Genomic DNA, 23,680 nt, shown 5'->3' on the forward strand with positions numbered 1-23,680 from the left:
GCCGCCGCCTGCTCCGGGAGGGACAGCCTGCCCGCCTTCCGGTCCTCGCGGACCCCGGCTCCCTTCTCCGTTCCTGCTGCGATCCGTTCTCGGGGACCCGGTCCCCGCTGGTCACCTGAGCGGCGGCCGAGCACCCTCCGCCCCAGACGGCGCTGGGGCGCGGGACTACAACTCCCAGAAGGCCCCCCGCGCGCACGACCCCGCGCGGCCGCCGTCGTGCCTCACGTGCACAGGCCTCGCGGGTCACGTGGGCGCGGCGCGGGTCACGAGAACAAACACCGGGTCGCCGCGCTTCCCGGGCCGGGCCGTCCGCCGCGGGCCATGGCGAACGTGTCTAAGAAGGTGTCGTGGTCCGGCCGCGACCTGGACGACGACGAGGCGGCGCCGCTGCTGCGGAGGACGGCGCGGCCCGGGGCGCCGGCCGGGGAGAGCGCGCCGCTGTTGAACGGGGCCGGGCCGGCGGCCGCCCGTCAGGTGAGGCCCGTCCGCCGGGACAGCCCCGGGCCCGCGCCTCAGTCTCCCCGCGCCGGGAGCCGGCCTCGCCGTGGCGGGCGTGGGCCGGGGATCCGCGGCCCTGGCAGGCGGAGGGTGGCTCCCTCGCCGGTGGCCTTGTGCCTGGCCGGTGCTGACGGGCGCGTCGGTGCTCCGGTCGCCCCGCGGTCAAGAGGAGCGGATGCGCCGCGGCCGGTGCGGGACCGGGCCCGGGGTCGTCTTCCGCACGTGGCAGCGCTGGCCTCGGAACCGAGGCCCTGGGGTTCTGGGGTCTCGGGAGGAAGGGAGCTCGGGGCCGGGCGGCTGGGGGGGCTCGAGGAGGCCGAGCTCACCGTGACCCTGTGCTCCGAGCGCGCGCGAGCTGCCGGCTGCTCTCGGCGGTGCGGGGCTCTGCGGGCAGCCTTCTCTGCGCGCGCCCGTGCGGGGCGATCTTAGGGATGGCGGGTGTTTCCACCCCGTGTTCCTTACCGGGTGCACGACGGGCGAGCGTGCAGACCCGCGCCCTAAGCAACAGGTCGGAGCGGTTGCGCCACCCGGTGACTCGGCTTGCGGCTTTGCGTGCGTGCACGGCTGTTGTGTTCATTTTGAGTTCATGAGCTGTTTCTCTTCGTTGCTGGGTCTTACTCTGTTTTCGGTTATTATTCCTGTTCCTTTTTTATTCTCACTCTGTCCATGAGCCATTGGAACAGTCTTTAAGAAGCAGGAAGGAGGCAAGCATCAGGCTGCTTCTGTAGGGCTTGTGCCCAGGTTGCCCCCGTCCCTGGGGAATGCAGGAGCGTGAAAGTGCAGGGCCGCTCTTGGAGCGAAGTCTTGTTCAGAAATGCCGTCTGTGTCTACACGAGAAGTGACCTGAAATGGTTAATTTGGAGGGGGGGGGCTTAAGGGTGCTTTCTTATTTTCTTCTTGGAGCATTATTTTTTCCTTTTAAAAGAAAGTATCCTAGGGTCTACAAAAGGGAATCGTGAAACTGCCTTTAAGAGTCGACAGGGAAAGCACTAGAAACGTTGAGGTGGAATTTGGGTTTATCTCAGGACTGAATGTGTGTTTCCCACTTTGCAAGTCAACAAAGGAGTTGGCTTTTTAAAATTTTTTTAAAGAAGAGTCTTTTGAACTCTTAAAAAATCATTGTGAAAAAATGTTTGCAAGCTATTGCGCGTTTGTGTTTAGTCACACCTGACCGGCTTCTCTTAAACAACTAAAGAAGAATTACTCTGCCCGGCTGTGTGTGTGCCCGGCTGCCCGCAGTTTACCAGAACAGAGGTGCAGAAGCGGCTTCCTTCCTACTGGCTGCGGGCTAGTGAGGAGCACGCTTGGTGCTCTGTGAAGACCGAGGGGCCTCAAGGGCAGGAGAGGTCCCATCGGGGTCCAGTCTTGAAGAGTGCAAGACCCACAGGCAGCCTGACAGGTGGGAAAGAATGGAGAGCGTGCATGGGATCCTCTGTGAGTTTGGAAAGTAGGTCGGAGTGGGGAGAGAGGTAGGTCAGACCTGTAGGGGACAGCCCTTGGCTTTGAAGCCAGCTTTCTCTCAGGGGGAGTCCTGCAGGAAGCTGGAGGTTTCGGTCTTCAGGGATCGTGCAGACCGGTGGCAAGGGGGAGACCGCTCTGCACCCCAGGAGGCAAGCCCCGTGGCCTCTGCTGCCTCAGGGTGATCCCCTGCAGGAAGGTGAATGTGTGTGCTGCTCTGAGCAGTGCCTGTCCCAGCTGGTGGATGGCAGCCACTCCGTGGGTTAGTATCGGAGACAGCAGGAAAGTGACGGTCTCTGGGTTATCGTTCACCAGGTGACCCCACTGGCAGCTGACGGGATTCCTTGATGCCGGCTTTCTCGTGGGGAAGGTGTGCTCTGGGCTCGCAGGCCGAGTTCAGCGTTAGCCTCGGGGCACCCTAGCTCTGCAGCAGACAGTGGCCTGTGAGGTGCTGCCAGACCGGGGCCATTGGAACCAAAAGGACACCCCGGACCAACAACCACCCTATGGGCACGTCCCGGTGACTCCGACGTGGGAGCTTATGTTGGCCACCTCCCGGCCCTTTGGGGTTTCTTGCACGACTCCCAGCGTGGGATGGTGGTGGTGTGGGCACCGGCGGAGCCGGCCAACCTCCTGAAGCTGTCGCTCGGGGTGGCAGGTGCCGTGTGGCGGCCTGGCAGGCTGCTGAGTGCCCCTCGGGGTGAAGCATGACCCTGGGCCGGAGAGACTGCTGACCGCCCTGAGCTCAGCCTCCACCTGCCCGGGAGCAGGCTGTTCAGAGGCCCCTGTGGGCTGCTGTTCCCTTTGTCAGGCCCCCGGGCCCAGCGTGCTGGAGCAGGGGGTCGCGGTGAGTTACCAGAGCGTCACTGCCATTCAGCCGCTGGGACGAGGAGAGGGTGAGGTCAGCCGGCAAGTCATTATCATGTGTGTGGGCAGCGGGAAGCGGAGCATTTCCAGAGCTCCTGCGGGGAATTCTGAGGCAGAAACAGACGCTCCGGAGGCGGAGGGTGGGATAGCCGTGGCGTTGGTGACTGGGGGACATTTCCAGGGCCCACGGCTTCGGGAAGCTCCTCCTGAGACACTTCGGGGCCGGGGGCGGGGGTAGGACTCTCGGGTTTAGAATCCGTTCTAAGGATCTAGCTTCTTTGGGAACTGGCTTCCTTCTGTGTCCTGCCCGTACCGCTGGAGCCACAGACCACAGCCTGGGAGTGCCAGGGGCGGCGGAGGCGGCGCTCAGGGCCGGCTCCTCGGTCGTCCTCACCGGCCCCTCGAGCTCTGCTCTGCAGTGAGCGAGCACCCCGTCTTCCTCCGAGACGGCTCTCAGCACTGGGCTCGGCTCCTCCTGGAAGTCCCTCCTCGCTCTCCTCACTGGGATTCAGCCTGCAGGCCTCCTCGTCCGCCTGACCCCACAGGCTTCCTCACGTTTGCAGTTACCCTGTTTAAGGGCGTCTGTGTGCTTAGCCCGGAAGCCTCTGGCTGCTGGAGCCCCGTGACCTCCGTGCTGAGCGCGGAGCCGCAGACAACAGTCCAGCGGGACAGCAAACGGCCTTGGGATTGTTTGTAAACTTGGTTTTACTCTGAGTGAGAACATACCACAGAATTCACCGCCGTGACCAGTTTTAAGCGTACAGCTCCCTCAGAGGCTCGCACGCTGTTGTGTAACCGTCCCGCCAGCCCCCTGGGGAACTGGGCCGCCTTGCACAACTGAAACTCTCCCCATGAAACACCCAGCCCCCGCCCCTACCCAGGCCCTGGGGCCCACCCTTCTGCTTTCCCTCTCCATAAACCTGACTGTTCTAGAAGTCTCACACTGTGGCGTGTGTGTCTTTTCGTGACGGGCGGCTTTCTTTAGCATAATGTGCCCGAGGCTCATCCCCGTTCCGTGTTGTAGCATGTTGCAGAATTTCCTTCCTTTTCAAGGCCCTGCGACCTTCTGCTGCCCGGGTGGGCCCTGGCCGGTTTATCCATTCATCTGTCAGGGGACGCTGGCGTCGCTTCCAGCCCTTGGCTGATGTGAGTCACACGGGTTCCCACGTCCAGGGGTCGGATCCCTGGGTCACGTGGTCGTCCCGTGTCTTTCAGGACATGCCAGGGGTCGGATCGCTGGGTCACGTGCTCGTCCCACGCTGCTTTCCACAGCTGCTGTGCCCCCGTGCACCCACCCAGCGTGCTTCCGGCCCCCTCCCTGGCTCAAGCTGCGCTGGGGGCGGCATCTCCTTGTGGTTCAGCTGCTGGTGTCAAGTGTGTTTTCATGTGCTTATCGGCCGTGCGTGTGTCACCGTCGGAGACGTGTCTTCAGGTCCTCTGCCCACTGTTTCTTACCCGGTTGTTTTGTTGACTTTAGTTCCTGACGTGAGGTGGGTGTTAACTCCTTTCGGGTGCACGATCTGTAGTACGTTCTCCCGTTGTGCGGGCGGCCTTTCCTTCTGCTCTCTTGTCTCCCGTGTCACACAGAAGTTTCTCAGTTTGCTGTGGCCGTCCCGTTTTTTAATGTTTATAAATAAGCGTGGATTTGCAGGAAGTTGACAAGGCCACACAGAGAGGGCCCGTGCACCTTCCCCAGGTTCCCCCATGGCTTCCGGCCCACAAAACGGTAGCACCGATTGGACACTGGGACGTCAGCATGGGCACGTGGGCACCCTCTGCCCTTGACCTCGTGTCTGCATCTGTGCCACTGTGGTCAGCGCGCGGAGCGCAGGCCTCGGCACGGAGCTCTCTCGTCCTGCCTCTTGGTCGCCCCTCCCGCACCCAACCCGCTCCCATTCCCCCGGGCCCAACATTTTGAGGTTGGGTCAGTGCGGCTGCTCAGCTATTAATCTGTGGGATTGGCCGCTTTCCCTCGGCATCAGTCCCCAGAGCCTCTGTCCGGCCTCTTGTACGTGTCAGTAGTTTGAGGAGCCAGTATGTGATCTAACCTGTGTTCAAGGGGAAGACACAGACACCTCGCGGAAATCACTGAGCTCTAAATCAGCTTGCTTCACCACAAAAGATACTTCTTTTTTTTTTGCACGTACAGCCCAGAAGAGAGAGCGGGGGGAAGGGAGGGGCCGCCACCTCCCGGTCGAGGCATGCCCTCTTGGGGTGCCGGCCGCCCTGCCCTGCTGGCATCCTCTGGTCAGGGGCTGAGGACCTGTGTCCCCTGAGCCAGTAAGTCTGTGCCGACTAGACTATTCTTTTTTTCTTTTGGAAGATTTTATTTGTTAGCAAGAAAAAGAGAGCAGGGACAGAGGGAGAAGCCGGCTGCCGGTAGGGAGCCCCGTGTGGGACTCGATCCCAGAACCCCAGGATCATGACCTGAGTGGAAGGCAGACGCTTCGTTGACTGACAGGGGACAGGCGTCCCCTGACTGGACCGTTCTTGTCACAAGGCTGCCGCGTGGCTCTTGGAAACTGCAGAGGCGAGAGGAGATGTGTGATGGGCCCTGACTTTGGGCCCCCTTTTGCGGAGGGGTGACGGTCCCGTGTAACCGAGCTTCTTTCCTGGTCACTGGTGGGGGCATTGGAAGTGACCAGACAGCCTTTCTCTATGGCTCTGTCTGCCGGGTCAGGGTGTGGATCCCGTCTCCTGCGCCTGTCACACTGTCCATGAGGCCTGGTCTTGCTCAGTGGGGTCTGTCCATCTGTGTACCCCGTCTGCCCGGCCGGTCTGTGTGTACAGACACGTCCCCGGGGACGTGCATTTGGTGTTGCTGTGGCCAGGTGGTGGCCCAGACCCCTTCCTGCTCACACGTGTCCTGTCGGTGGAGGGGAGGTGGCAGCCGGCTTGAGAATGGGGGTCCCTTGCGGGGCCGGCACGGTGGCCAGCAGGGCTAGTTCTCCTGGAGTCAGCAGTTTGGGGGCATTGTCGGTGTTTTTAAAGACCCCCGGGTCACTGGCTCTCGGTACACGCGTGTGAAGGGTGCCCATCTGTGCATGGGGAGCATGGCGATGCTCTCGTGCACACGCAGCTCAGAAGGCCCCATGGTGGGGTGAGCGTGTGCAGCCCGAGCCTGCGGACTGTGCGCACTGTAGGGCCCGGCTGGGGCAGTTAGTACGTCAGGCGCGGCAAGAGGTCGGGCGAGAACACGTGCAGTGACACACGGAGATGCAAGTGCTGCCGTCACGGGGCTCCCGTGGGCTGTGGGGCAGCACGTGCCCACGGGAGGGGTCCCAGCAGGGAGAGCGACGCCTTGGGGTGCAGGGCGAGCTGACTGCTGAGCCACTGACTGCGGCGGGAGGACGGTCATCTGCTCCCGGATAAACACACACACCTGCGGCTGCGGCGCCAGGGGCCCGTGTGGGCTTTGCTCTGGCCCCGGCGGCAGGTGTCGCCGTCGTGGAGGGCCGCAGGGTAAACGGCAGAGTGCCCAGCTCCACCCGCGCTGCCGAGGAATCCCGGGTCGGGCTTCCACGCTGCATCTGGGGTGTACCGACCCCGAAACAGTTTTCGCGGAAACGCACACCTGCCGGGCGCCTGTGTTCTGCTTCCCAGGCCTCTGCCATGCGGTGTGTGTGAGGACTGTCACGTGCCTGCCTGTCTGTCCCCGGGGGCTGATGGGAGTGTGGCTGCGTGTCTGGAGGGCCTGCCTGGAAGCCGGGGACAGCTCCCTGCCTGCCGGAGCCCCTCAGTCTCATGCTGAGGGGACTCGGGAAGTGGCTTGGGTGGGGGGCCTGGGCGCGGGCGACCTCCAGCTCTCAGTCCCCAGGGCTGGCAGGTGTCTGCCGTTTCGGCCGTGCCTTAGGCCGAGGTGATGGGGGGCCCTGTGGGGTAAAGAAGTCCTGGGCTCATGCAGAGTCTGGACTTGTCTGGGGTCCAGTACTGGCCGCGTGACCTGGGGCTGAGCACCCGCAATTTGTCTTATGCTTCCAGTCGCCACGTTCAGCATTTTTCCGGGTCGGACAGATGAGCAACGTGGAGCTAGATGATGAGCTGCTCGACCCGGTGAGTAGTGGACTCGCTCCCACCCTGCAGCTCTCAGCCCCTGCCCACCCCCAGGAGGGTCGCGGCCTGCTCTTGTGGAGGTGCCGAGCAGAGCGCGGGGGTAAGCAGCGAACAGGAAGGCGATGAACAGCCAGCAGGGCCGTGCGGAGCTCGGGGACGGGTGCGGGCGGTTCTGTGCGGAGCTTGGGGACGGGTGCGGGCAGGGCCGTGCGGAGCTCGGGGACAGGTGCAGGCGGTTCCGTGCGGAGCTGGGGGACAAAATGACGAGCAGACCGTGGGCCCCCAGAGCCTGGGCAACCAAGGAAGTTGGCTCCGAGGGTCTGTGTCCCCTGAGGCTGACCTATGTGAGCAGAGATGGGGCAAGTGCATGCCAGGAGGTTGCCCTGAGCCTGTCCTGTGCAAGTGCAGGAAGCAAAGCCAGAGGAGCCGGCACCACGTGTGGGACAGGGGCCCTGAGTGGGCAGGAGGTGGGCTCTGGGGACAGGGATCTCAGGGGTCAGGGACCTTTAGACAGGGACCTTGGGACCTTTGTTCTCCTCCTGCCCCCGTGCCAAGCTGTGTGGCAGCTGCCGGGGAATGTTGCTTGAGCCTGCCCTGCTCTCCAGCCTTGCACTCGACTTCCTCCCCAGGGTTTTGCGGTTCTGACCTGCCCCCCTCTGATGGCCGGTGGCGGCCAGCTGATCTTTCCTGCGCTGGCGGCCACATGTATATCTTTTTTGCAGAAACGTCTCTTCACATCCTGTGCCACTCTAATTGCGTTGTTTGTATTTTTATCGTTGGGTTGTAAGAGCTCTTTGTATATTAGATGTATGTTGCTCATCAGGTATGAAACCTGCAGATCCTTTCTTAGGGTGTCTTCTCAGTTTCTGACAGTTTCCTTGAAAGCACAGAGCCTGTTTTATTTTATTTTTTAGAGAGTGGGGAGGTGCGGTAGGGGCAGAGGGAGAGGGAGACAGGGAATCTAGAGCGGGTTCCAGGCCCAGCGCTAAGCCTGACACGGGGCTTGATCCCACGACCCTGGGATCATGACCTGAGCCGAAATCAAGAGTAGGACACTCAGCCGACTGCGCCCCCCAGGTGCCCCACAAAAGCTTTGATTGTGAGGACGTCAAGTTGACTGTTGTGTTGTTGCCATGCTGTTGGCGTCGTGTCGAAGAAGCCACTGCCTAGCCCAAGGTCATAAAGACTTTCCCATGTTCTCTTCTTCTGAGAGTTGTCTGATTTTAGACCTTTGATCCATTTTTCACCCATCTTGTGTTTAGCGGAGGAAAGGGGTACGAGCTCATTCGGGTGTAGGTGTCCGGACTCCCAGGACCGTCTCTCCGAAAAACCAGTCTTTCCTAACGAGTCGTCTTGGCACCGTGTTAGAGAACCAGTTGGCCATGAGCATGAGGGTTTCTCTCAGGGCTCTGCTTCTCTTGCGCCGATGCCCGCGTCTGTCCTTGTGCCGGGGCCATGCCGTCTGGAGGACTAGGTCTCTTGTGGTGAGTTTTGAAACTAGGAAGTGAGAGTCCTCCAGCTTTGTTCTCCTTCTGCCTTTTCTGTAAGATTTTATTTACCGATTTTGAGAGCACATGAGCACAAGCAGGGGGAGCGGCAGGCAGAGGGAGAAGCAGACTCCCGGCTGGGCAAGGAGCCCGACACAGGGCTCGATCCTAGGACCCCGGGATCCTGACCTGAGCTGCACGCGGACGCTCCACCGGCTGAGCCCCCCAGGTGCCCCTGCTCTCCTTTTTCAGGGTCGTTTTGGCTGCTCGAGACCCTGTGCATTTCCGTGTAGTTTCAGGGCCAGCGTGTCCGTTTCAGGGACGCCCGCCGCGGCTTCGCGCCCCGTCTCCTGACCGAAGGATGCGGCATCCTTCCGTTCATGCACGCCTCCTGCTCCTCCCGGCGGCGTTCAGTGGTTCTCAGTGCACATGTGCTCCTCTGTCGAGTGTTTTGGGGAGCACGCTCCATTTCTTTCATTCTTGCTGCTGTTGCCACTACAGTTCTCTGAGTTTCCTTCCTGGCTCTGCGTGCAGGCATGTAGAGAAGTGTGGGTTCGCGCACCAGCCTTCTGTCCTTCGGTCTTTCTGAGTGCGTTTTTCTGATAATTTCTTAGTGTATTTTTGGGGATCTTGTGTACATGAGGTTGTGTCGTCTGCAGATAGTGAGTTTCATTTCTTCCTTTCGGCTCTGGATGCCTGTTATCTCTTCTTGCCTCCCTGCCGTGGTCGGAGCTCCAGGGCCATATGGAGCAGGCAGGGCCCGGGCAGGTGTCCTTGTCGTGTTTCTGATCTGCGGGGAGAGGCTTCCGTCTCTCCCCGTCGAGTGGGACGCTCGCGTGGGGTTTTCCTGGACGCCCTGATCGGGCTGAGGAGGTTCTTTCTGTTTTTACTCTGTGACGTATTTTTGTCGAGAAGGAGTGTTAGGTGTTCGTTAGACCCTTTTTCTGAGTCTGTTGAGATGATCGTGAGGACATTGTCCTTTATCCTGTTGCAACAGTATTGAGTGTCGTGAGTACCACACTGCAGACGCCGAATGTGTGGGTTTTCCTCAGCAAGCCGCTCTCCCATCCTCTGCAAACAGCAGCTGAATGTCCTACAGCTTAACTCAGTTCTGACGCTAGCTGTCAGGCATGAGTGCGGACCCCCTCCCCGCCGGCCGAGGGCCGGGTCCCACGAGACCGCCCCCATGTCCAGGCTGTCACTAGCTGTAAGTCAGGGCTCCAGACCCCCTTGTCCAGCCATAATTTGCTACAACGGCTGGCGGAACTCAGGGAAACACCTTACTCCCGGTTGCTGGTTCGTCGTCAAGGACAGGACTCGGGAACAGCTGAGGTCAGACACGCGCACAGGGCAGGCGGGCGTGTGGAAGGAGCACGGGGCTTCCAGGCCCTGCCCCCTGCCCGAGGCCACCCATCCCCTGCCGGCGCGCCCATGTGCCCGGAGGCTCCCGCACCCCTTCATTTCGGGTTCTTAGGGGGGCTCGGGGCTGGGGGGCTCGGCGGTCGTGGGTGATGGGCTTGGTCTCAGTCCCTCCCCCTCTGCAGAGGTCACGGGTCAGGGTGTGGAGCTGAGAGTCTGCCCTCTGGTCAGCCTGATCTCTCTGGCTGGCAGCCCCCACCGGCCCCTGAGCGCACAGGGAACACCCTCTAGAGTGGCCACAGGATTTCAGACCTGGGGGCAGCACCTGGGACACAGACCAGGAACATGTTTCCCGAAGTTCCACAAACACCATGTCACTTGAGTTTCGGATGCGTTGCTGGGATGATCCTGACCTGCCCGTGGTGCCGAGGGCCGTGGGCCTGCACTTCCAGCCTCCTGCCTTCTTGGGACACACGGACATGTGCCCCCCCCCCCTTTCGTTGCTCTGTTCCTGTGCGTGCTAGTTGTCGAGTGTGCGGCTCTGCTTCCTTCCACAGGAGACGGACCCCCCTCATCCTTTCCCCAAGGAGATCCCGCACAACGAGAAGCTCTTGTCCCTCAAGTACGAGGTGGGCCTTCTCCCTCGCCGCCCCCACCCCACGCAGACCCTCGCCCCCTCGCCCCCTCCCCCTTCTGCCCCATGACCCCGGAGCGCCGGTGTCAACCGTGTGTCGTGTGTGCCTTCCCACAGAGCTTGGACTATGACAACAGCGAGAACCAGCTGTTCCTGGAGGAGGAGAGGCGCATCAACCACACGGTGAGTCTGCGCTGGGTGTCCTCACCACGCGCCCTGCTCTCCGCTGCCCTCGTGCTGCCCCCTGGCCTGGGTGCGGCCCCCTCCCACCCCCTCTGGGGTCCTCCAGCCTCCGATCCTGGTTTGTGTCCTGGAGCCAGAGACACCTGGGGACAGGGACGGGAGTGGGTGTGTCAGGTGGGCGTGATGGAGGAGGACAGGCCGCCGTCCGCTGGGCGCCCAGGCTGTCAGCCACTGACTGTGAACTGGTGGGGAGGGTCCGCCGCCTCTGAGACGTTGACCAGAGGCCGCCTTCCCTGGATGCAGGGTCCTGCATGCGGTGTGCTGGTGGCGGCCTACAGAACCCCCGGGGCTGGACGCACCGGAGGCCCCCGCACCGCGCCTGTTTCTGATGGTCGCCCTCCCCGCAGGCCTTCCGGACGGTGGAGATGAAGCGCTGGGTCATCTGTGCCATGATCGGAATCCTCACGGGCCTTGTGGCCTGCTTCATTGACATCGTGGTAGAGAACGTGGCTGGCTTGAAGTACAAGGTCGTCAAGGACAGTATCCTTTGTCTGAAGTCCCCGGCATACGAGGCTTCGCGGGCTCCGCTGGGTGGGGCTGTGCAGCTCTGAGCCGGCCAGCGGTGAGGCCTCCCCGCCGGGCACGTTTGCCATCCGCGTGGGGGAGGCGTGACTGCATGGTGGCATCGGGGGGCCAGGAGTGACGCTCCGGGCCCAGGAGGGCAGCGGGCAGGCCAGGGGTTAAGCTGCCGGTCATCCTTGATGAGCACCAGATATCGACAAGTTCACAGAGAGGGGCGGGCTCTCCTTCTCCCTTTTGCTGTGGGCCACGCTGAACTCCGCATTCGTGCTCGTGGGCTCTGCGATCGTCGCCTTTGTGGAGGTACAGCCGCTAGGGGGCTCCTGTGGGAGGGAACCCTGAAGCCCGCGCCGGCAAGGTCCACGCGGCTACACTGGCGGGGCCTCTGGTGTGGACGTTCCGTGTTCAGGCAGAGCAGAAGACTCCCAGGGTGGGCGGGGCCTCAGCAGCAGGGCTGGTCCAGGTGGAAGGGAGCATCCCTTCTTCCTGGACTTCTCCCAGAAGCCTCCCTTCCTGTGGCCTGCCTCTTTCTTGGCTTCTCCTCTATCATGAGCGTAGCGTCTGGAAGCTTCTGTCTGCAGTGCCCCCCCCGCACCCCCCCCGGGGACACTGGGCCTCTTTTCCGCTCAATTCCCGACCCCTCCCATGGCCTGCTCCCCGTTCCCCACCATCATCACTGCCTCTGGAATGAGAGGAAGCAGGAGTCCCTCCAAGGGCAGCTGTCCTGTCTCGGGCACCATGTGGCCGTGTCCGCTGGGGCCCGTGGGGGCTGTAGCCCCGCCGTTGCTCGGCCTGCTCACTGCTGATCTCTCTCTCCTTCCAGCCGGTCGCTGCTGGCAGCGGGATCCCCCAGATCAAATGCTTCCTGAATGGGGTGAAGATCCCCCATGTGGTCCGGCTCAAGGTGAGGCCTGGAGGAGGCGCTGGGCTGGGAGCTGTGGTTGGTCCCCGAGCGCCTCTGGGACTTGGCCAGAGTCCCTCCATGTGCTGCCCATGAGTGTGGGTGTGCATTTCATGTAAACCTGCTTTGGAAGGGGTTAGAATTTTCTCTTACGCATTGTAAATTATGCACTTGTGCTTAAACGGGGCGGCAGCTGGGCTCACTAGCCGTGTGGAACGCGTCCGTATGTTCTGCACGGTGGTTAGTATCTCAAGGTCAGAATAGCTCTGTTGGAGTGGTAGGTCCCCTTTCCATGAGTTTTTTACTGTTTTGGTAGTATTCCTTAACGTTCTGCTTAATATTCTCGACAACGCCCTAATTCTGAAGAGATTGGGGCATCTAGGAGCGTGGTTCCTCCATGGCCATCTCCAGGTGTCTGGTCGGCATGCCTCAGCCGGAGGCTTCTCTTGGCTCGTCCAGGGCGGGATGCTCCCGGGGGCCTGTGCTGTGTCCCGGGGGTGGGGACCGGCGATGGCAGCCTGAGGAGCAGGATGGCCTCAGGGAGAGCTTGTGCCCGCTGCACGCAGCGGGGTCCCCCGGTGGGTGCAGGGTCAGCAAACACACCTGGGCTATGTCCAGCGGAGCAGAAGCTGTTGCTTCCGGCTCTTGGGGGTGCATAGCTTCCCAGGATGGGAGATTTGAAGGTTCAGGAAGAATCAGCCGGAGCCCCACACCGAGGACGCCCACTGTGCGCCGGCCCTCCCGCGTGCCTGCCTTGTGTCGCGGGTTCTGAGCTGGGCACGTGGTCAGATTGTGCTACGCGCTCTCGGACTATACGCGGCCTTTCCTCAGAGACTTGACAGGCCTTCCTTTGTGTTCTAGACTCTCGTGATCAAAGTGTCCGGTGTGATCTTGTCCGTGGTGGGCGGACTGGCGGTGGGAAAGGTAACGGAACCCTGCTCGCTGCCGGTGAGCCAAGGCCACTTAGTTCTCTTGGAGCCACGCTTGTCTGAGGGCAGCTGTCCTGTGCTTCCAGGAGGGACCGATGATTCACTCGGGCTCCGTCATTGCCGCCGGGATTTCCCAGGGGAGGTCGACGTCACTAAAGCGAGATTTCAAGGTGCGTGCCCCCCTCCCGACGTGATGACCCCGGTGTGCCCGGGACCACGGCCTTGCCCGCAGCCGTCCCAGAGGCACGTGGGGCCTCGGAGGTGGTCGGGGCGGCTCACGTGACAAGTGAAGACCCTTCACTTCCAAGATCTGTTTCACAGCAATCTGCCACGTTTCCCCCCAAAGTCACCAGCATCCTGACGGGTGTTGCACTGACTTTACGTGGGAATTCAGATGTTTGCGGTCTTTACGGGACAGTCTTGGTTTTGTTTTTAAAGGTTTTATCTATTTGAGAGAGACACAGTGAGAGAGGGAACACAAGCAGGGGGAGTGGGAGGGGGGAAGCGGGCTCCCCGTTGAGCAGAGAGTCTGATGCGGGGCTCGATCCTGGGACCCCGGGATCATGGCCCGAACTGAAGGCAGACGCTCAATGACTGAGCCCCCCAGGGACCCCCAGTCTTGGTTTTTACGTCAAGCGTGTGTCTTCAGCGTCTCTTTTGTTTGGTTTTTGTCCGGTGTTCTGCGAGGTTTTGAGGCGTCTGATGGGTCTTAGGTGGTCTGTGAAGGTTCCCCATCGTCGTGAGCCTCCTTCCTTGGCTGTTGGCCCATGAGGGCGCCTTTGGTTCTGTGATGCCACGGCTGTTCCGTGGTCTTCATGAGTCCGCATGGGTGGACCGTCCCGAGAGCTGTCTCCCGCGGGCCCGGTGTCCCTGGCGCTCGCTGACCTTGCCACGCTCTCAGGGGCGCCCGTGGGGAAGTTGCTGAAGTGTGTCCCCGTGTCCGCCTGTTGCAGATCTTTGAGTACTTCCGCAGGGACACGGAGAAGCGGGACTTTGTCTCCGCGGGAGCTGCGGCCGGCGTGTCTGCTGCATTCGGAGCCCCCGTGGGTGAGGAGGGCAGCCCACTCGGGGCAAGCTGTGGTCCCTCCCGTGTGGGGGAGGGGTCTTGCCGTTTGCAGACTCTGGGGCGGGGGGAGGGTGCAGGCACGTGGCCCAACAGGCCTGGCGGCCGCCTCTGCCGGTCTCGGTGCCCCGGGGTCACGGGCTCCTCTGTGTGTCCTGGGGGAGCGCGTCAGGGCTGGGCTGCTTGCCGCTCCAGGTGGGGTCCTGTTCAGCTTGGAGGAGGGTGCCTCCTTCTGGAACCAGTTCCTGACCTGGAGAATAGTAAGTGCCTGCAGAGGGCCACTCCGCCAGGTGGTGCTGTCCCCTGGCCTCCATTCACTCGAGGGACGCCTGGCTCTTGGCCTGCGCTGTGGTGCCTTCCCCTGGGGTCTCCAGTCGGCTATGCCGGGAGCCGTGCTCCTGTGGGGCGGCTGTGGCCGACTCTGCCCTTCGCTGGCCCGGAGCCGCTTGCTGTCCTCCCACCTCACGTGCCTCCCCCGTCAGCCGTGGGTCCTGTTTGCACCTTGTTGTCCCCTTCATCGGGCCCGCCCAGACCCCACCGCACATCTCGTCCTGCAGCTTCGTCACGGCTTGGCCCCAACACGTGCTTGCCCAGCCACGGGGGGCCAGGCACCGCCCGAATGACGGGAGGGGAGGGTCCCCTCCTAGCTCCCCGGCCCCACGGGCCCCCCGCCCCCCCCCCCGCCTCGGGCAGGCTCCGGCGGTGCCTGTGCTCCTCTCTGCCCACAGTTCTTTGCTTCTATGATTTCCACGTTCACCCTGAATTTTGTCCTGAGCATTTACCACGGAAATATATGGGACCTGTCCAGCCCAGGGCTTATCAATTTTGGGAGATTTGACACAGAGGTAATACACCGTGCTCCCTCGTCGTCTCTGCTGCTTTCTCTGGCTGGGGTCATGGTCACATACTTGAGGTTCATCCTGAGAGTGTGGGCTTTTGGGAAACTGTCACTCTCAGCTGCAGGGCTGAGCTCTTGGTTGTAAGTGCTGGGGGCCGGGAGGTGACTTAGGGAAGCTCACAGCTGACCTACCTGTGCAGATCCGGATGCCTGACACCGCTGGGTGCTCTCGGGGCGTCTGGGCAGTCTGCAGACTGTCGGGCGGGTGCTGAGGTCCCGGGCCCAGGGTGCTCATACGGTTGTGTCCACGGAGCAAGCGGGTGCTGTGCACTGGGACCCTGCTCCCATGGGCGCTGCACATGTGGACACAGCAGAGCCCTCGGGTCACTTGGGGTCACAAGATGTATTCCCGGGGCTCTTCCTCACTTGTGCCCCCTTGACCGCCATTTGAGAAAAACTCAGGCCATCCCCACCTTCAGGTGGACGAAGACCCGGGCTGGGAGCAGGCAAAAGCCCTTAGAGGGAGTGTGGTCTGCTTGGAACCGCCATGCCTCTGTCCTGCGGACCCCCGTAGTCGTGCATGAAAGTGTCGGACGGCCTGTGCGCAGACTGATCACGGGCCGTGTCCTCGCTCGTGTCAGAGTGGGGAGGGCTGGCGACGTTCTCACAGGACGCTCGTTCTCTCCTCTGCAGACAATGGTGTACACGATCCACGAGATTCCTATCTTCATCGCCATGGGCGTAGTGGGTAAGGGTCGTCCCGTGATGGAATGCTTCCCGTCCCCCCAACCCAGGTGGGAGCAGGAGACTTCCAGTGGGGTCAGAGTGTGTGGTGGGGTCCGGGCCTACCAGACCACAGGCCTGGCTCAGCTTTTGACGGGGCCGGAGGGGGCCGTGGCCCCCACAGCCAGGGAGCTGTCCTCCCACGTTCTGCCCTGTGCACGCACCGCTGGGAGGGAGCCCACAGCTGGAAGACCGGAGCTTTCCCTCTGCTGGAGAAGCCCGTCGGTGGGTGCTCCTCTACAGAATGAGCTCTGGACAGCACTTCCCACTCTGAAAAACCTTCTCCCCCCCGAAGGAAGGCAAAGCCTTTGAGAAATCCACTCGTGCGTGTGCTGGGCTGTGCTGACATACAGTACACAGACGCACAGCCTGTCTTCCTGTCCTTTCTCCCGTGTCCCTTACACGCTGTCCCCTCCTGGTCCTAGGTGGTATCCTTGGCGCCGTGTTCAATGCCTTGAATTACTGGCTGACGATGTTTCGAATCAGGTGAGAAGCCTCTGTTTTGTGCACCTGGGGCTCTCGAAAATGGGCGTGTTGTGGGCTCTGTGCCTGTGGGGTCGCATGGAAGGCCGCGCGCTGGCAGGCCTCCTTGTCGGTGGTTCCTGGGTCTGGAGGCCTGGGAGGTCCTGAACCGTGGGACGCTCGGGCCCGGAGAGCAGTTCTGGGAGGTTTCGGGTTTCTCGATGTCTTTGGGTGGGCCCTGGGCCTGCAGAGGCGCTTTCGCCTCCTTGTTCTCCTGCCCGGACTTAAAATGCTGTCGGCGGTGCCCAGGAGATGACCCGGTGACTGTGTGCGCTGCGTCACCCTGTGTCACCCCATCGTGTCCTGCAACGAGCTCTCCTGAGACACGGACTCCGGGTGCCGCGGCAGCTGTCCGGCCGTGCAGCCGTCCGAAGGCCGGTCCGTCCTGCTGCTTGCTCTAGGTACATCCACCGGCCCTGCCTCCAGGTGATCGAGGCCATGCTGGTGGCTGCAGTCACGGCCACGGTTGCCTTCGTGCTGATTTACTCATCCCGAGACTGCCAGCCCTTGCAGGGGAGCTCCGTGTCCTACCCCCTCCAGGTAGGAGGCCCAGGTCCGGCGGGTGGGTCTATCAGGCGGGATGGGGCCGGAGGGTGGCCAGAAGCTGAAATCTGGCTCAAGCGGGCTTCCCGGGCCTGCTGGGCATCAGGAGAGCAGAAGTTACGCTGGGTGGGGTCTCCCTGGTCCTCCTCCCAGAGCAGCATTCAACCTGGGCCACACGGGGACTTCAGGATGGGGGACGGTGGGGGGGTTGCAGGTGTGGACCCGAGAAGCCCAAAACCCACACAGACCTGCCACGGCATGGCCACGGCCCACAGGGATCAGCCCAAGTGTCCGCCACCTGGCAAACTGACCAGCAAAATGGGGTTTGTCCGTAAGTGGGTGTATCTGGCCGTGGAAAGAGCTTAAGCTCTGATACGCCAGCCCGTGGCTGAAGCTCAGAAGCACGTGGACACAGGCCAGATGGGGCGGCCTAAGTGCGTGTGATGCTCTGTGTGCGAGATGCCCAGGGCCGGCAAAGTCACGGAGGCTGGGCAGATGTCTGGTGGCCAGGGCTGGGGGGCACCTAGAGGTCACAGAACCCACCCCGCTCAGCCTGAGAGGGCTCAGCCCACTGGCTCCAGGGCTCAGGTGCCAGCTGCGGAGCTCCAGAGACCCCGCGTGCCCCAGTGACAGACTCCCTGTCCGGCCAGCCTCCTGTGGACTGGCCCCGCAGGCTGGACCTGCCTCTGGAGCCCTCGCCATCCCTGGGCCTGGCTCTTGGCGTCCTGCCTCTCCGAGGCCACGACCTGACCCAGCCGTTGCGTCATGGGTGCCAGGACCAGTCTGCCCACCGGCCCGTTCTCTCTCCCGACCTCACAGCTCTTCTGTGCCGACGGCGAGTACAACTCAATGGCCGCCGCCTTCTTCAACACCCCGGAGAAGAGCGTGGTCAGCCTCTTCCACGACCCCCCAGGTGCGTGCCTGAGCTCCATGCTCAGGGGGTCTTGGCCCCTCCAGCCTGGTCTGAGACCGCCGCATAGTCCCTGGACCTGAGGGTTCCCTTCCAGCCAGTGTGCCCCAAGGGCAGAGGTCAGCACCCTTGCCGCGGTGGATGGCGCACTGGCGAAGGCGGGTGAGAGCTCGGGGTAGCCCAGGCCCTTCCCCTCCTACAGGGCAGCCGCTGTCTCCATCAGTGACGATGTTCCTGTCTCCCACCGTGTTTCCCTCTGGGAGCTGCAGCCTGGTGACACTCACTGGCCACTGCGTCTCCTTTCTAAGTGACCTCCACCCCAACCATGGGGCTCAGACTCACGCTCCCCCGACTGAGCTGGCCACGTGCTCCCAGCTGCACTCATTTTTAATTAAAAAAACACGTTGTTGAGTGTAGAGCGCTCCTTTTCAGCGCACGCCTGCTACGGTGCTGATGTGTGCAGTGGCTCGCCTCTGCCCATGGCACCAGGCCCACAAGAGCACCTACTGTGTGCACCCGTGGAAGCCAGCATGTGGTCATTCTGTGACATCATTTCACCTTTTCCGTTTGGGGCTCTTTAGGCCGTCTTTAATTGCTCCTTGTTGTGAACAGGGTCACTGAGAACTTTCTGGTTTGTCTCTGTACGCACATAGCAGGTCCATGAGATTTAGCGGGAAGTTTTAAACACGGGGTGAGGCTGAGCCCTTGGTGCCCTGGACCAGGCCATTGGGCGGACAGCAGTCTCCTGGACTGGTTGGTCCCAGGCTTGGGTGGGTTTCTTTCGGCGTCTGGAAGTGTCTGCTCTAGATTGATGCCTGGCGGTCTCCCTCCCCTGGTGTCCAGGGGTCCGCATGTCCTTCCCTCGGCCTCAGGTCAGTGTCCTGCTGGCCACACCAGGCCCCACCTGCCAGGCCGCTGTGCTCCTGCCTCGGGGACTAGGCCTCCAAGATTCGCACTGTGGCCCCTGAGGATGGGGCTACTTGGGGGCAGCGGACTGGGCAGCTGGGCCGGGTAGCCATGTTCCAGGTGAATCCACGTGGCAGGTTCTAGCCAGACCCCTCTCCCCTAGGCTCCTACAACCCCATGACGCTTGGCCTTTTCACCCTGGTCTACTTCTTCCTGGCCTGCTGGACCTATGGGCTGACGGTGTCCGCTGGTGTCTTCATTCCATCCCTGCTCATCGGGGCCGCCTGGGGCCGGCTCTTTGGCATTTCCCTGTCCTACGTTACAGGGGCCGCGGTGAGTGTGGGCTTCTTTGCACTCCAGGCCTGGGATCCAGGGCTTTCCGTGCAAGGGGACAGGTGCATCTGAGCCCCTGGTCTTTCGGCGTGGCCTCGAGTTTTCTGGCTGCTGGCGTTTGACCGAGACGCGATGGGCACGGCCATCTGCAGACGTGGTGCCAGAAGCATGGACCGGGAGATGCTCGGTGTCACTTGAGTGTGTGACCGAGGCGTGTGTGCCCGGCCCCGGGGGGCTAGCCTTTCTTTTTGTTTATCTTCCTTTCTTACTTCAGTCTTTGAGATAAGATTTCTAAAACGCTTTGAGGAGCCAGGGTGGGTCCCCGTCGTCCGCCTGCTCCCCTCTCTAGATCTCCCCGTGCCTGTGTCACGTGTCCTCCCAGGCGTGGCTCCGGATTTTCCTTTCTCAGTTGAGGGGTGATTCACGTACTGTCAGGCCTCCCGCCGTGGAAGTGTGCAGCTCGGGGGCTCTCCCTACGCGATGGTGGTCTGCATCACGTGTCTAGTGTCACCCCTGTGTGCCTGGCGCGGTCACTGGCATACCCCAGCCCCTGCAGCCACTTGCCCGCCTTCTGTCTCTGCGGGTTTGCCTGTCAAGGGCGTTTCCTCCGTGGAGTTGCACAGCGTGGCCTGTGTGTGGCTTCACTGCTGCTTGTCCACTCTGGGCTCTCTCTGCGCGCGGGGACACTGCCGGCCTTCCTGCACGCACCTGTCCTGCTTCCTTCCTCGGCACGTGGAATACGGGCTCCGAGTTGTCCTGTGTGTGTGCGGCCCAGATCCTTCAGGGCCTCCTGAGCGGGGTGCCCCCAGGGGGTTTCTAGGCTTCTGTTGCCGTAGGTGCTACCACAGACCACATTACATGTGTGTGTGGACTGTAGGAGTTTCTTCTAGGGTTGGCGTTGCTGGGCCCAGGGCCTGCCGCTGGGGAGTCATGTATCTCAGTGGGCTTGAGAAGGGGGCTGCCATCCTTCCGACAGCTCTTCTGTCATCCCCGCAGATCTGGGCAGACCCTGGCAAATACGCCCTCATGGGAGCAGCTGCCCAGCTGGGTGAGTCCTGGCCGCCCCGTGGGTGTCCCAAGGTCAGGAGGGGGCGCCTTCTCCTTGGGGAAAGGAAGGCCACGAGTCCACCCCGTGGTGGCATGTAAGGGTCACTGTCCCCACTCTGTGGCTTGCAGGGCCAGACCACCAGGGCGAGTGGGTGGGGTGCCGGCATGGACACTGAGAGATTAGGGGGTTGCACGGAGCGGCCACTGGGGCTGCAGCCTCCCCTGATGACCTCCCTGGGCAGGTGGGATCGTGAGGATGACCCTCAGCCTGACTGTCATCATGATGGAGGCCACCAGCAACGTGACGTATGGTTTCCCCATCATGTTGGTCCTGATGACCGCCAAGATCGTGGGCGACATCTTCATCGAGGTGCGGCTTGTGGGAGGAGGCCTGCCTGCCTCGTCCCCTGTTCTGTGCGCCCCCGCCGGCCCCCAGCGGGGAGCCTGAGACTGGGGGCTGAGAGGCGGGCAGCAGAGGGGTGGTAGGGGCCCTCTGCCCATCTCAGCGCCCCCCGCCCCCCGCAGGGCCTGTATGACATGCACATCCAGCTGCAGAGCGTGCCTTTCCTGCACTGGGAGGCCCCCGTCACCTCCCACTCGCTCACTGCCAGGTATGGCCGGCGGGGGTCAGTGGACAGCAGACACTCCCGGGAGGTTGGGGAGGGCGCGCCGGTGGCTGGATGTCTGGGCGGCGGGCCCCCTGGCTCCTCGCCCCGGTTTCCTGCGTCTGGCGGCTTCCTGCCTGTCGAGCCTCAGTCTGGGCGGGGAGCGGGTATTAGTCACGTGGTCACTTGAGGCGAGGCCACGGCAGACGCTCTTGCCCAGGGAGGTGATGAGCACACCGGTCACCTGCCTGCGGAGGAGGGAGAAGGTGGGCGTCATCGTGGACGTTCTCAGCAACACGGCGTCCAATCACAACGGGTTTCCCGTGGTGGAGTTTGCTGGCGACAACCAGGTACCCGGGGCCCCGGGTGCAGGCAGCTGTCTGGCCCATACGTGCGTGTGGCCTCAGCCGTGGCGCGTGGAGCGGAAACCGCGTGTGGGCCCATGGAGCTCACTTCCACCAGCTGCAAAGGAATGGGGTCCCACGGCCAGGAGGCGGCGGCCTGGGGGGTGCTGACCGCCCGTCAGGGCTTCCGGCACCCACGCGTGTCGGGCTCTGACTCCACGCTGTGCCGTCAGCCAGGGCGTCGGGGCAGTGACCTGTGTCGGGAGCGGTGCGGACGGATGTGGTGCGGGCGGCGGTGCGCCTTTCCCCATGGCCTCTTGCTGCCCCAGCCTCGGGCAGCGATGATCACGTGCGGGCGAACTCCCCGCGGCGGGCCGGCTCCGGAGCCAGCGGCCACGCATCGAGGGGAGCCCGGCGGGGTTTCCCGCAGCGGACATCTGAGGTCACGGCAGGGAGCCCCCGTGGCTGGAAGGTTCTCGGTCTCGGGCTCCTCACGGACGAGGGTCTCTTCCCACAGCCGGCCCGGCTTCAGGGCTTGATCCTGCGCTCCCAGCTCATTGTCCTCCTGAAGCACAAGGTAGCTGCGGGCCGCCCGGCGGGGGGTGGGGGGGGGACGGGGCTGTCGCACGGCTCTGACGCCCGCCACCGCAGGTGTTCGTGGAGCGCTCCAGCATGGGCCTCGTGCGGCGGCGGCTGAGGCTGAAGGACTTCCGAGACGCCTACCCGCGCTTCCCGCCCATCCAGTCCATCCACGTGTCGCAGGACGAGCGCGAGTGCACCATGGACCTCTCGGAGTTCATGAACCCCTCCCCCTACACGGTGCCGCAGGTGCTGCCGCGGGCCGCGGCCGGGGATGGGCGGCTTGGGAGCTTGGCTGTGGGGCAGGGGCAGGGGCAGGGAGGGGGCCGGGCTGGGTCGGAGGCGCCGCCCTTCTCGGATGGGCCGGGCGGGGGGCTCAGCGGCGTGCCTGCCCCCTCTGTAGGACGCGTCCCTCCCGCGCGTGTTCAAGCTGTTCCGGGCCCTCGGCCTCCGGCACCTGGTGGTGGTGGACAACTGCAACCAGGTGAGTGGCCGCGGTATCCTGGCTGCCCTGGTCGTGCAGTCGGCAGACCTGCTCTCAGCCCCTGGGCGGGCGTGGGGGGGTGGGGGGGTGTGCAAGGCTCAGTACCCAGACCCGCCAGGTGTCCGACCCTGGGGCTCCCCCGCACAGTGCTGCCCCCTGCAGGGCATAGGGCAGGGTTTCCACGACGGCAAGAGGCTGCTGCCAGCCCCTGCCCCGGCTTTGCTCCCGCAGGTGGTCGGACTGGTGACCAGGAAGGACCTGGCCAGGTACCGCCTCGGGAGGGGGGGCCTGGAGGAGCTGGCCCTGGCCCAGACGTGAGCCCTGCCCCCCGCCCCCCTCGCTCCCTGGGGCAGCGGTGGATCCGGCATCCCCCAGTGCTCGGGGCACGCGTGTGTCTGTGTGTCTGTGCGCGTGTGAGATGGCGGCCGGGGCCCCTTGCTGCTGCTGCGCTGTCTGCTCCCCTGCGGGCTGGCCCGGGAGGACCACACCGTCTGCACTTCACCGGCTGGGGCCTGGGGGACACGCAGCCGCCGTAGAGGCCCGTGGTTTTGTCCCTTCACTCCGTCTGTGGCCTGGAGGTGACGGGGCTGCACCTGGAGGTGACGGGGCTGCACCTGGAGGCGGGCGCCCTGGGGAGCAGACGCGGCAGCAGGCTCTACGGGGGAGGCCAGTTGTTTCGCAGACTGACCGTGCGGCCCTCCGGGGTCTCGGCCGGAGGGAGAGCTGAGAATCATCTGTGGGTCTGAACGGCTCCGTCACCCCGACATCCGGACTGACGGCTGTGGCCGGTGTGCCCTGGGAGACTGGCACTTCTGAGGGGGGCAGCTCCCGCTCGCCTTCAAGGACCCTTGGCCCAGGGCCACCTTTTGGGGCAGCTCTGGTCCTGGTCCTGGGGCAGGTGGGCTCTGGAATGAGCCGGTGGGCCCGGAGCAAGGATACTCTGCTTCTCCTGTGTCCCCAGGACCCCAGAGAACTCTTTCTGGAGGTGATTCCTTGGCCTGCTGCCGAGACGAGGCTCCCGGCCTGCCGCTGTGGCAGAGCCTGGGGGTGGGGGCAGCCGCCCATCTTGGTTTGGGCCCCTTTCAAGGGAGTGGGGCCTTCAAAAGCCAGTCCCTTCCTGGCAGGAGCCCTCTGGGGGACACAGGGTAACGAACGTTGGGAGCTCTGGAAGGGAGAAATAAAAGAATCATATCCTCACGGCCAGCGCCGGCTCCCTGGTTCCTGCCCAGCACATGCCACAGTCCAGCAGTCGGGGCTTCGCAGGCCGCTGAGCGGGGGCATCCAGGATGGGGCCGCCTTGACCCCCACGGAGGGAATGGAGGCAGTTGTGACAGATGCTTGTCTGTGGGATATTTTAGCACTGGACTCTGGACCCCCGGGGGCCCTCGGTCTGAGTGCTGTTCTGAGCTGCGAGGGGTGCAGAAAGCCCCCAGACCAGGGCTGACTTTGGAATAGTTGCCTTGTCTTGGGGAAGGCCCAGTCCGCCCTCGGTGAGCGGGCCTGGCTCATTGGGTGCAGGGATTAGGTCCACACTGGCCTGACCTGGGGTGGGAAAGCAGGGACGTAGTGGTTCATGGTGATGACATTTTGAGCCAGCCACAGGGTCCCCGTGGGGGAAATAAAACACTGGAAAGTTGCACCTGTCTCTGTTCGCTTTCTGGCTGTGGCTGCAAGCAACCTGGAGGCACCGTGCAGCCCACGCCTGTGGCCTGCACCCTCCCCCGGCTCCAGGGGCGCCCCGGCTGAGTGCCCTCCCGCCAGCCGGCCGTAAGCAC

General features: G+C 63.1%; 1 protein-coding gene across 2 annotated transcripts; it reads left to right on the forward strand.

The window, feature by feature from the left end:
* Positions 1-292: 292 nt before the first annotated feature.
* Positions 293-23,102, forward strand: CLCN7 (chloride voltage-gated channel 7). Of its 2 annotated transcripts, XM_080830373.1 has the most exons (25): positions 293-474; positions 6,805-6,876; positions 10,280-10,351; positions 10,474-10,539; positions 10,947-11,079; positions 11,312-11,421; positions 11,942-12,022; positions 12,881-12,943; positions 13,035-13,118; positions 13,902-13,995; positions 14,207-14,271; positions 14,740-14,856; positions 15,543-15,597; positions 16,058-16,118; positions 16,556-16,694; positions 17,517-17,610; positions 18,677-18,846; positions 19,843-19,894; positions 20,136-20,263; positions 20,419-20,504; positions 20,719-20,848; positions 21,360-21,419; positions 21,494-21,670; positions 21,825-21,905; positions 22,137-23,102. In XM_080830373.1, the coding sequence occupies exons 1-25, from the start codon at positions 322-324 to the stop codon at positions 22,221-22,223; spliced, it is 2,430 nt and encodes an 809-aa protein (XP_080686499.1). In that variant the 5' UTR covers positions 293-321; the 3' UTR covers positions 22,224-23,102. The 2 variants fall into 2 exon arrangements, with proteins under 2 accessions (XP_080686499.1, XP_080686498.1); XM_080830372.1 differs by lacking the exon at positions 6,805-6,876.
* Positions 23,103-23,680: the final 578 nt, after the last annotated feature.

Source organism: Martes martes, assembly GCF_963455335.1.
Source record: "Martes martes genome assembly, chromosome: 18".
NCBI classification, from domain to species: domain Eukaryota; kingdom Metazoa; phylum Chordata; class Mammalia; order Carnivora; family Mustelidae; genus Martes; species Martes martes.